General features: G+C 42.4%; 3 protein-coding genes across 3 annotated transcripts; all 3 read right to left on the bottom strand.

Annotated features, from left to right (window-relative positions):
- Positions 1-3,286, bottom strand: mrpl42 (mitochondrial ribosomal protein L42). The gene is made up of 5 exons (XM_079755498.1): positions 3,209-3,286; positions 2,754-2,817; positions 2,493-2,577; positions 487-650; positions 1-122 (listed from the first exon to the last, which is right to left on the bottom strand). Exons 1-5 carry the CDS (start codon positions 3,282-3,284, stop codon positions 77-79), a joined length of 435 nt encoding a protein of 144 aa, XP_079611624.1. The 5' UTR covers positions 3,285-3,286; the 3' UTR covers positions 1-76.
- Positions 3,287-3,702: 416 nt separating this feature from the next.
- On the bottom strand, positions 3,703-10,333 carry pwp1 (PWP1 homolog, endonuclein). Its single transcript, XM_079755506.1, has 15 exons — positions 10,161-10,333; positions 9,784-9,842; positions 9,388-9,584; positions 9,034-9,119; positions 8,586-8,682; positions 8,152-8,256; positions 7,648-7,784; positions 7,181-7,248; positions 6,657-6,753; positions 6,491-6,552; positions 6,127-6,235; positions 5,700-5,790; positions 5,194-5,315; positions 4,563-4,668; positions 3,703-4,160 (listed from the first exon to the last, which is right to left on the bottom strand). Exons 1-15 carry the CDS (start codon positions 10,224-10,226, stop codon positions 4,063-4,065), a joined length of 1,500 nt encoding a protein of 499 aa, XP_079611632.1. The 5' UTR covers positions 10,227-10,333; the 3' UTR covers positions 3,703-4,062.
- A 370-nt stretch (positions 10,334-10,703) lies between these two features.
- LOC307089778 (cytochrome c oxidase assembly factor 3 homolog, mitochondrial-like) lies at positions 10,704-12,136 on the bottom strand. The gene is made up of 2 exons (XM_079756201.1): positions 11,938-12,136; positions 10,704-11,204 (listed from the first exon to the last, which is right to left on the bottom strand). Exons 1-2 carry the CDS (start codon positions 12,092-12,094, stop codon positions 11,098-11,100), a joined length of 264 nt encoding a protein of 87 aa, XP_079612327.1. The 5' UTR covers positions 12,095-12,136; the 3' UTR covers positions 10,704-11,097.
- Positions 12,137-12,251: the final 115 nt, after the last annotated feature.

A 12,251-nucleotide genomic window follows, 5' to 3' on the forward strand; every position in this document is an offset into this window, starting at 1 on the left:
CATATTGAGCATTTTATTACAAAGCATATTAGAATATTTAGAAGACCATACAGTAATTTTAATGGAGATCCTTCAGTTATCTGTCTTTTGGTGGATTCTTCTTTATACGTCTCGTGCGATACCTGCAAACAAACAAAACATTACTTTTCAGACATAAGGGGTACTCATGTTGTTTTACAAAGCTCTCGAATTAAATATTATACACTACACTGCTTCACATTGATGCAATTAAATTCATACAAACTTGCATTTGGACCTTTTCTTTTTAACCTTACTATTAATTGATTTAAATGAATTCAGATACAGGTCATTAAGGAGCAGGTAAGGAACGTTACTCAATGATTTCTACAGGTTAGGCTATAAACATTGGGGGACAGAATCTACAAGTGCCTTTTGGCTGGGAGTCGACCACACTAGCTACTGTACACCCCCCCCCCCCAGTAAACAGTTCCCTATTGTTTCTTGGTCTTCCATGTGTGTACTCACTGGCCCTTGGGATACCAGTCGTGCTTGGTGGTGAAGAACATCTTGCTCAGCTCCTCGATGGTGGGCCCCTGCTTGCCCTTCACCCCCTCCATGCTGAGGTGGGCCTTGATCACCTGGTCGTGGGTCTCTGCTGCGTTGCTCAGAGGCCCCGGCCGTTCGATTGGCTGAAAATGAAAAGGGGCGTTAATCCCGGAATAACAGATTTCATTTTGGTTGAGTGACATTTTTGGGGGTTTATTCTAACGTACAGTTTTCTTATAAAAACATTTATAAGGACTAAAATACTAACACTAATAATAATAATAATAATAATAATAATAGGCAGGACTGAAACATAAGAGATTTAATGTTCAAAATATGGCATTCAAAACTTGACACATAGAACACCAACTAAATATTAGCATTTTTTGAAGCTATTTTCAATTGGTTAAAGGTCCCATGGCATGCTACTTTATGGATGCTTTAATATATAATAGAATTACAGCAACTACAAGCCAGATGCGCCGTTTCGGTGTCTGTAGCTTTAATGCAAACGAGGAGGAGAGAGGCGGGTCAAGGAGGAGGGTGGGGGTGTGGCCCTGAGCAGCTTGTGGCCACGGTACCATGCGCTCTGTTTACAGTGGGTGTATCGCAATGGCGAGGCGCACACAGCCTTTAGCCGTGTTCGGTAAATATTCTAGAACACACGGGAGTCCTGGAGCTCTATATCTAAATAATATCATTATACATAGATATCTATATCATATAATATATATTATCACGGGCAAAAGATGTGTGAGCCTCCAGACGATATTATGAATCTCAAACGACATGTCAGGTTCTCCGACGTCTCTGGTTCTTCCACGTCCACATCAATCTTAGGTAGACTGAACCACGACATGGAGGAGAAAGGGATTGTTGCCCGCAATTGTTGACCGGGGTTGTCTCCCGCCGGAGCCTCGCTGCTGAGGGACCACCCTCAGGTGGTCCCTTGGCAGCGGGAAGCGGGGCTCAAGCGGGAGACATTCGCGGCCAACAATCCCTTTCTCCTCCATGTCGTGGTTCATGTACTTCAGGGCGTCAAAGCCAAAGTTCCTTTCCACCTTCATTCTCAAACATGGCTGAGATAACCCCCACTACGAGTCTCGTGGAAATACCAGAGACGAGAGTCTAACGTGTTATGCGCCATAACACCAACAGAAGAACAGTTATCCAAATAACAAGGAAGTGTACAACACTTGCGTTACAGTCCTGGAGCTCTATATCTAAATAATATCATATAATACATAGATATCTATATCATATAATACATATCACGGCCAAAAGCCGTGTGCGCCTCCAGACGATATTATGAATCACAAACGACTTTGTCGGGTTCTCCGACGTCTCTGGTTCTTCCACTTCCACATCAATCTGAAGTAGACTGAAACGCCTGCTGCAGGCTGCCCACTGCCGGGCGGTGGTGCATCACGGCAACCGGCGGCAGGCAGCATGTCACAGTTCAAGTACTTCAGGGAGTCAAAGCCAAAGTTCCTTTCCCCCAATTCCTTCTCAACCATGGCTGAGATAACCCCCACTACGAGTCTCGTTGTGGAAATACAAGAGACGTGTTATACGTGTTATGCGCCATAAAACCAACAGCAAACACTTGCGTTACAGTGTGTGTAATCACACACACACACACACACACGTGGCGCTCGCACGGTCGTGTCTTATTGGCAGGCCAAATTCTCTGGGCGGGACAGGCAGAGAAAGGGGAGGAGCTTAGATCCTTTATGACGCCTTTTTTCAAAGGCGAGCAGAACAACAAGTGCTCGTTTTACACCTAACGCAAGATTTAGCCACTGGGGGACCATAGGCAGGCTAGGGGAACTCATATTTATGTTAGAAAACCTCATAAAGTGAGATTTCCATGCCATGGCATGCCATTTAAGGCCTTAAACTATGTTAAACTACGGCTAAAATAAACAATCAAAATAATGATCCACTCTGGGGTCACGTCATCATTTGAGCGCTATATAACTCACCTGGGTTAGTTCATAGGGAACGTCAACGGAGGGATGGTAGCACACAATGGTGCTTCCATCGGAAGTCACACCAATCTCCACTTTGCTGAAATGGAAAGATATGAAGGAAGAAAAAATCCTCAGCACAGATCCAAAGAAGCACTTATGTCAAAAACATATATCAAATCGACAAAGCATTTCTGCGACTCAATACCAATTTTCTCTGTAACTGGTCTAACTTAACAGAATGATTGAGAATTGACATTGCTCAGGGTGTCTTACCAATTGGCATCATTGAATTGATGGCCAGCCACGTTTGATTGATGACAGGTTTGCACTAAACATGCTGAAATAGATCAACAAGCATATGAGTTGCATACCAAACTAAGGGTTACATGTATTCTCATAACAATGAACATTAAGAAGCGATCATCATCAAAGCCTAGAGGGCAGTTTGAATTGGATGAAAAATGTGTCTCGATCAACGCATGTCTTTTTTCTACACTGAAACGAGATGATAACATTTAAAACAAGATTCTCTGCACATGAGCATACAATGACATCTATCTTGGAAACCTTATGAAGGACAAATGAACTGACATGTTACAGATGGTTTTGATCATTTCTAAGCACAAGCTTTGTCGGGGTGACATTAGCTCTCACTGCATTCCTCATATTAAACGAAATTAATTATAAACGTATTTTTCACATCCACGATGGTACGATGGATAACTTACTTTGTCCAAGCCTCAGGTTTGCGGTAATATAAAGTCTTGAGAGGGACCTTAACCTGCACAGATGACCCGACGCCATGATCAGAACCTCAGCATTAGTGTACCACACAATAATAGGTCCGCCGGAACAACGGGACACATATTGGTTCCGCTTTACTCTACAACGCTATGATGACAACACACTGTGGTTTAGAAGCACAACATATATATATAAAAAGGTGTGATTACCTTTTATATATAGAAGAAATATGAACATGTTGATTTCAATTATGTAGGGATGCATTAAGACATTTATGTAATTCTCTCAAGTGTTGCTTTGTGTGAAAACTTACATTTGGATTTTTACTTTACTAATTGTTTCAAAGTAGGCATCAACAAGACTAAACAAGTATGCCCATGTACCGGTCTACTGGCAAGATTACAGACAAATTAATCAGTTTGCAGCAGTTTCATTGCATAAAATATTTAATAGCAGTTGTTTACAAGAGAGACGGATATATACAAGTTATTTTACTTTTGACATTATTAAGCTATTTCAATGTCTATGATTTTGACATTTAACATGGCCAGGATCCACATTTTCCCACACAGACGATTAACCAATTCTAATTCTTTTTGAGAGTATTTTGAGTGTCAATAAAATTGCAATTCCTCTTCCTACTAACATGAGTTTTCAAAGTCTTCCCATTTCCTTCTTGGCCCTAACTTAACAAAGTCCTCAACACATATTCCAAGAAGAACGCCGTCCATGAATCCCATTAAAAATGAACAAGCAAATGTATTGCCAATATTCCATTGCCAAACGATCCAAGCAATCGTTCAATTTATTTCTCCTGGTATCGATCCAGCGTGTGTTGCTAGGAGATCTCCATCTCAGCTGTAGCGACGCTGGTCCCCTCAGCTGCCCCCGCCGTGTTCACCACCAGGCGCTCTCTGCTGCCGAACACTTGGCCCACTAGGGGGAGACAAACACAACCAAAATCTCAACACCGGCTCAATCTATTACAAGGCAACGCAAGTGGATGTCTGTTTCACAAACAGCAGGACATTCATAATGCTTTACAAAGGAAGAAATCATGTTTAAAAAGCACAATCACTAAAGGTCAAATAAATAGCAATATATAACAAAATAATAGCAATATATGTCAGTGATTGCAGATATACATCATTAAGGGGCCGGTAGGGTTACAGAATCTTGCTCAAGCACGCCTACAGGTAGAATGCAGACCCTGGAGATTGAACTTGGTACCTTTCAGCCGGGAGTCAAACACATGTGCCTTTATATCGCCTTATTAGATGCAAAACTATAGTGAGTGAGTGAGTGTGAATGAGTGAGAGAGAGAGAGAGTGTGTTCACCTGCAGCGACGTCGCTGATGTCCCACACGCGCATGCCGTCCTTCTGTCCTCCGAAGGCGTAGACGAAGGGCAGGTCGGGGCAGCAGGCGGCGCAGAACACCACCCCCTGGAAGGAGCAAACATCAATAGTTTACCTCCGAACTGGGGCCTCTGGTCACTGTAGTCTACAGCTCCTTCACTGAAGGCTCAACGCTTTTTCTGTATTTTGTCTTCAATTACGATATGTATCTTAGTTGACATATTTGGCAAAGTGAAATTGAACATTTCATTCACTACAGGAATGGTAAAATAAGAGAAAAAAAGTAATGGTTATGATTATTTATTAATATTATTATTATTATTATTATTATTATTATTATAGCACAATTATTATTAACATTATTATTATTTATTATCACTGAAGTTTAAAATTTCGTTAATATCCAAGAAAATATTGTGCTTGATATTGTCCGTCTTCAAAGTAAAAGCCAGATGCATATTGCACCGGATGCTTTGGGATTACATGCATGCATCCCTCACATGTGGTGATCAAGTGCACATAAAACGGTTACATTTTCGTTTTAAGTTGCTGGATCAATTTGTGGCCACCAGGGTCACCTAAGTATCCCAACCTAGCAGCACTCCCACTCACCATCTTCATGTCCCTGGAGTGCACCAGACTGGGCTTGTTGCTCAATATGTCCCAGATCTTGACACTTTTGTCCTCCGACGATGTGACCAGGCACCCTTTGATCTGGCTGCTGAGCTCCAGTCCTGTAGGGGGCGATGAGACGACATGGTTCAGATTGAATCACTCATTCATCAAGCATGTGTTTTTATAATCTCATATCCAGATGTTTGACGAAGCTGTAGTCACACTTTTGGAGGGAGACCGCACTGAGCCTGCCCCGGAACTAGATTTTAAACTTTTGCAGACACTTCTTCTAAGGACGTTGGTGTCTGGACAGGAAATGTGTCTTCCGATCACATACTGGAAAGGTGTAGCTAAATACCACCTTGGCATCGTCTCTTTCATCAACGTTAAATCGCCCCGTTAAATCTTCTTAAGCGAGAGAGTAGTCTGGTTCCACGTCTACTGGCTACTTTTTGTTTTTGGAAAGTTGTTTTCTCTTGTATCTGATCGGTGAGGTATCCTACCGGTCACTTCTCCGTCGTGGGCCTTCAGGGTGAACAATGGTTTATCCGAGCGGGCGTCCAGACAGTACACAAAACCATCTTCTGTACTCGCCTGAAACAAAGCAATCCAGAAACTGATTTCACAGAGAGACCAACAAACAAACAACACTCAAAAGACTCTCCCCTTAGTGTTTTTGGTATTGATGTTTAAAAAGACTGCTTCCGTTACAACAATAAATGTTGACACCAACACCTGAAATATAGAAAATAATCAAAAATATAAGGAAGGAAAATGAAAATAATAGAGGGTAGTTACGCAATTATGCTATTTTCAAACGTAACCAGGATTGGAGCCTGATTGCTTCAGGGTAGGTAGACTAGACTATTCGCACACACACGCACACAGACACACACACGCACACGCACACACACACACACACACACACACCAGGAAGTTGCAGGCGGAGAAGTGGTTCCAGACGACGCGCTCCACCGTGCCGCTGAACCTCCAGGTGCGGTTGTTGTCCGGACTCCGGCAGTCGTACAGGATCGCCGTTCTTCACCGGGAGAAAAAGGGTTTTCCTTAGCAACACTGTACATGAGACTGAGGGATTTTAACATTGGTAATCCATCCTTTATGTTATCGTATTCAAGTCTCGATACTGAACAAAAATTAATTCGAGACAGACAAAAAAGTCAGTGCCTAGACCCTTTCATATTTTCGACACTTCTGTGGTAAATGGTAAAATATCAAAAAGGTAAACATAAAACTGTGCAAGTTAAAGAATACCAAACAACTGAAGTTCGCCTACTTATCGTATGATCCTGACAGCAGGGTCTGAGCCTCAAAGGGGTGGAACGCCAGCGCCTGGACCTGGGAGAGAACCGAAGGTTTAGATCTAGCCACTGACCTCACGCTACATCAAGCACAAACACATCAATCAGACTCGATTCTGGAACATGTTCTCCTCTCAATACCTTGTCAGTGTGTTTCCTCAGCGTGGAGGCTGGTTTTCCCTGGGCCATGTCCCACAGGATGACCGTCTCATCTGCAGACGCACTCGCCAACACGTTCCTGGGGGAGGAGATGGGAGGAACCCCAGCCACTGGTCAGCTCTCAGCTGGTCTGGTTTCAACTGGTCAGATATAAACTGGGCCATCAGGTGCACCTGATAATTGACTTTTGTTTTCTGAATTCTTATTGTTTGTATTTTTTTGGTCTTTGACATGGAAATAATAGTTCCTTCAAGGCCCAAGACAGCTTATGAATCGAGTGGTAAATTCTGGGTGACGTAGGAAGCTATAACTCACATCTTGGAAATACACATGCTCATGGTATTAAAAGACACAGCATCAACCAAATTGAATCTTTCTCTTCTCGTTGTGATACATTTTATATTATATAAATGTAATTATAATCATACTTTCTAGTGTTTTCTGAATCTACAATTAACTACTCATGAACAGAATGGCAGCCGGGCTGTAGAGAGTTGACCTCTGACCTCACTAGCTTGTTCCAGGATAAGTCCAGCACTGCATCCGTGTGTCCATCAACCGGCTCCGCCGCAGCCTGGCAACAAGCAAACAAACTATCAGAACAGCAGGAGGGGAACGGTAGAAAAGCTTCCACAGAAAACAGAATGCACTGAACTAATACTATTGAGTAATGGAGGAGACTCTTTAATCCAAATTAAGTGACCTCGGATAAATACATCGAGTCGTTGATTTGCTCAATGATGCTTACAGTTAGGTTTCGGATATTGGGGATCGAACCCTTAACCAACAATAGAACCTATAATAATTAAAATCACATCTGACCATTTACCCCGAAAAATTTATACTATTTTTTTATTTTATAAAATGACAAATAAATATTTTGATTTTGATTTTAGGTATTTTTTTACTTGGGCGCTCCTAAGCGTGGTGCGGTTACCACCCTCGCGGCTCCATCCTCCGAGCCGACGCTCACCTTCTTGCCCTTCTTCTTGGTCTTCTTCTTGTCTGTCTTCTTGCTCCCCAGGGAGAAGGCGGGCTCCAGGCAGTCCACCACGTCCAGGTCCCACACGTCGATCTGGGGGGTCATGTTGCCCACCGCCGCGTAGTTCCCTGCAAACAAACCGACCAATGAGCACACAGGAAACAATGGGGCTCACGGTCACAATGGGTCGTTTCGGGTCTTTTTTTCCAAACTGGCGTTTTCCCAATCAATCCACTTTGGGGACCACTTTAAAAAAAGTTTTTGTGGGGGCTTGAAATGGTCAGCTTGAGTGCGGAGGAAAGGCCAAAACCACTACTGAGTTGTTGTCGCTTGCATGGTCCAAAGAATTCCGCAGCCCAGAACAACCCTGGGCTGTATTGTACATTTGGCAAATAAAGATTTAGACTTTGAATGAAAAGATGCTTTTACACATTTATCCAGCATGGCGTAGAGCTATTCGTGGTCATTTCTGTGGGCTGAATTCGGCTCATTTACCTTTTCCCTCTGCAGGGTCAAAGTTCAGCCACTCTACGCAGAGTGGGTAGGCTGGCAGCAGAATGTCGTGATGGACGTACAGGGAATCCTCATCTGAGTTATACACTGGAAGACATAGGGGGACATCACACAGCACTTATTTGTGAATCGTCACACACACACACACACACGCACATCAAATGATGAATAACAACCAAGTCCAGGCAGGTGAGATGGATGATAATAATAAACATTAGGTTATGCATGTCCATGTTTAAAAACGTTTACAATAAGTGTGATGAAACAATACGCATTGCTTCTATACAGAGCAATGTTCTTTAAATTTTAAGGCCATAAAACATATCATCAGTATGAAGAAAGACAACATTTTACTCAGATGATGACAATTGTATTCAGATTATTTGCATAAACTGTCTTTAGTACAGACGACTGACCGTAGACCTCCAGGTTGCAGCAGTCCTTCTCCGCCCTGCCAGCCAGAACCAGGTTGTCGTTGGGTTTGATCTGAAAGTCCTCCCTCTCGTACTGGTCCTTAAGGGGACAGAAACACAGCTCCCATCAGCATGAACGCCCAGTGAAAGCCTCTTCACACAAAAAAACATTTGTTATTTAGTTATTCGGCCGACGCCTGATCCAAAGAAACATGTTAGGCACTTTTCATTAGGCACTGCGCGGGCACGAGGGATTTAACACAGATCCTTCTGGCTGGGAGTTGAACCCTCTAACCTAGACAATCCTGCACCCAATGCTACATTACCCTGGCTTAGAAAGGACTACGATGTCATACAAATACGCACCTCAGCAACAGTAACAGAAGCCTGGTTTATAAATCCAGTATAGTTCCTAAAAATGCCGATATGAGACAGTAAAAGGGGCTCTCACTGTGTCTTTGATTGTGATGTAAGGATCCTGTTCATTGGAGCTGAAAACAGTCAGCCCGGCCAGACTGTCGCCAAGGTTGCTGGCCACTGCGAGGCAGAAGGGAAACCAGAGGGTCATTAGTTTAAAAAAAGCAAGGCCATGACATGAGTAGACATGCATGACATGACATGTAGTTGGAATGTAAGAAAAGGGTGCGTTTTATAATTTGTCATCTCTACGAATACAGTTTGGTATTCCGAGTTAGCGTGAGTGTGTGTCTTATGTGTGTTGTTACCACAACTGCATTACTTCCTTGGAGATGTGTATGCAAGTATGTGGATGTTGTCATCGTTATGAGATCAACCTCTTCCTCACCCGTGTCCTCGTCGTCGTACTGATCCAGGCCGTACTGCGCCATCTCGTCTTTTTGTTCCTCCTTGTCGGCTTTGTTCTCATCTTCCTCTTCCTCGCCCTGCCCTTCCTCCTCCTCTCCTCCTCCAACTGGCTCCTGGTCACCAGGCATCCCGGCATCTCCATCAGCATCCTCCTCCTCCTCCCCCTCCTCTGCTTCCCTGTAGATGGAAAAACAAAAGATAGTTAGTAGTTTTGACAATAATCAATAAAAAAGCTATTATTTGTTGATTAATCAAGGTTATGTTCAAACATCGTGATCGTTAGCAATAGGGTACACATGAAATATAATTAAACCAATATGTTTCTAGGGAAATTATGTTATGACCGCAGTGTGTGAATGTGTGCGTGTCATTTTACCCTAATTCTTCTTTTGCCTCAGCAATGATGCGCTGCAGTTCCTCTTTGCTCAGTTCAACCTGATAGAAACGACATAGAAAGTTTATAGTAAACAAAACAGGCAAAATTACATTCAACAGATGGAGACAATCATGGCAAAGGTATGGACATGTACTTTCATAATGACACAACAACATGGAATTTAAAGTCAACAACCTAATAGAAAAGCGAGAAATCAGAGCAGAAGTAGAGACAGGACTATATGCATTTTAGATGATGTTTATTTTGATGTGGAGTAAAGGTAACTGTCGCAGACTAGACCAGAGAGAACCAAATCCAAGGGTTCAATTTGTTCAACATCCAACTCAAAGCAGTGGACTGTAACAAACACAACTCACTTTGTCTGGTGTTTCCTTGGAAACACCCCGCATCACCCACCCCACGCACGTCATCTGGGAACTCATGTTTGAAACGCGTTTGTCTGATTAAATGTAACACACCAAATGACAACTATCTCTGATAGTCTGTCAGATTAGCCTTTAAACGTGTATCACCTGTGAGCGCCGGCGCGGTGAACATGTGAGTCTATTTGGTCGTGAGGCAACGTCGCTTATCGATGACGTACGTGAGCAATTAAAGGGGCCGCCCGCAATAAAAGTAGACCATTATGTTATATAATACGTTTTATATTTTAATATCACCCATGGTTTAAAAAGGGCTGCATAGGAATATACAGCGGCAGATCCATAACATGTTGGCCAAAAAAAACAACGTATAAAGCGGGTTAGGGTAGGTAAAAATGTGATCCCCCCTAGTGGAAATACACGGAATTGCAGTATCAAGTGTGGTTAGAATAAGGTTAAAGGATTCAAGAAGATTTTTATTTAATTACAGTGACAATGTATTGTAATCAAAATGGACGTAGAACATATAATCATGACCATTTTAGATTATAAGCATTTTTATTTTATAACCACTTTATTTATGAACATAATTTAATATAATGTTACAGAACATAGTGCATGACAGAACATTGAGTGGCACCTCCTAAGAGATGACATACATGTTAAATATAGTGTTGTACTCCTCTGGTTAATAAGATATGCAGAAGCAGCAAGTCAACAACACGCAACATGTTCTTTTTTATTTTTTTCATGCAACGTTTACAGATTTGATGTTGACTCCAATCCTATTCTTCCATACTAGACTCTGTTGTGTTCTGTTCTTCATCCACAATCAAGTGGGTCCTGCGGTCTTGATTAATCATACAGCACACGCACATTTAATTTAACACACACAGCCACACACACACACACACACACACACACACAGGATCTAGGAGTTGGCTCCAGTACGAGGACCCCTCCAGATTTGGACCTTTGCTTCTTTGTCGATGTCATCCATTATTTTCTCCTGTTTGACAGACAGGATGGTGTAGCCGACTGATAGGAGTTAAGGACCAAAAGACAACAGTGTACATATGGTTTAAATACATTCATACATACAGAACAGTAATAGGCCTACATGTTCTCAAAATAATGCCCTCTGCATCAAAGCCTAACCCAAGATCTGTTATAAATACCTATAATTCATGACCTCCGAGTTTAGGGCAGGTGGACTTTATGTTTTAACACACAGAACAGATTTCAGATATGCGGAAGCGTAATGCATTAACTTGAGAAAACATTCTGCTCTGTTTTTTCTGAAATAACGAGAAGAATCCCAAGAGAAGCTCTCAGCCTTCCTCCAAAGGTCATTTTAAGTAGGGGATGATATCCCAATGGTTCAAAGATAAAATAAAATAAAACTGGATCAAACTAAAACAGGCGGGACATGTTTGCTTCTATGAACTAGAGCTCTTATGTGAATGATAACTTCTCTGGGGATTTATTTTAGGGAAAATGTTTACTCCATAAAAACTTATCTCAGAATCGGAGAATAATGAACTTGAGAAATTGAGAAAAACAATAGCAGAATTTATTTGCTCAAGTGAATGCATGACGCATACAATGGAGCTTGTATACAAGCTCCAAAACTCACTATTTCAGAGTAACACAATCCTGGTATAACCTTAACCATACAACGGTCATCATTTATAAAATAGCAGTTCTTAGATGTACACTTTAAACCCTGTTTTCCTGGGGGTCCCAGGGTCACTGGCTCTCACAAGGATACACATGCCGACCACAAACGCGCCGATGGCGAGCCCCGTCAGCCGGTTCCGTCCGCGGATCCGCTCGGCGTTCTTCTTCCAGTAGTCGAGCTCATTCCTCCGGTTCAGAAGTAGTCTCTCATTATGCATTTTGGCATTTTCTGCATCTTTCTCCGCCATGGTTCTGTATTGTATCCTTTAGAGTCTCGTTATGACTCTTGTTACGTGACAAAAATCCAACTCAAGGAAGGCTACACACCGCCCCCTGGTTTCCTGGAGTGTACCAACTATACTAGGGGTGCACAACATTATATACTGAAGAGTTCTTGTTATGTAT

Source organism: Pollachius pollachius, assembly GCF_949987615.1.
Source record: "Pollachius pollachius genome assembly, chromosome: 18".
NCBI classification, from domain to species: domain Eukaryota; kingdom Metazoa; phylum Chordata; class Actinopteri; order Gadiformes; family Gadidae; genus Pollachius; species Pollachius pollachius.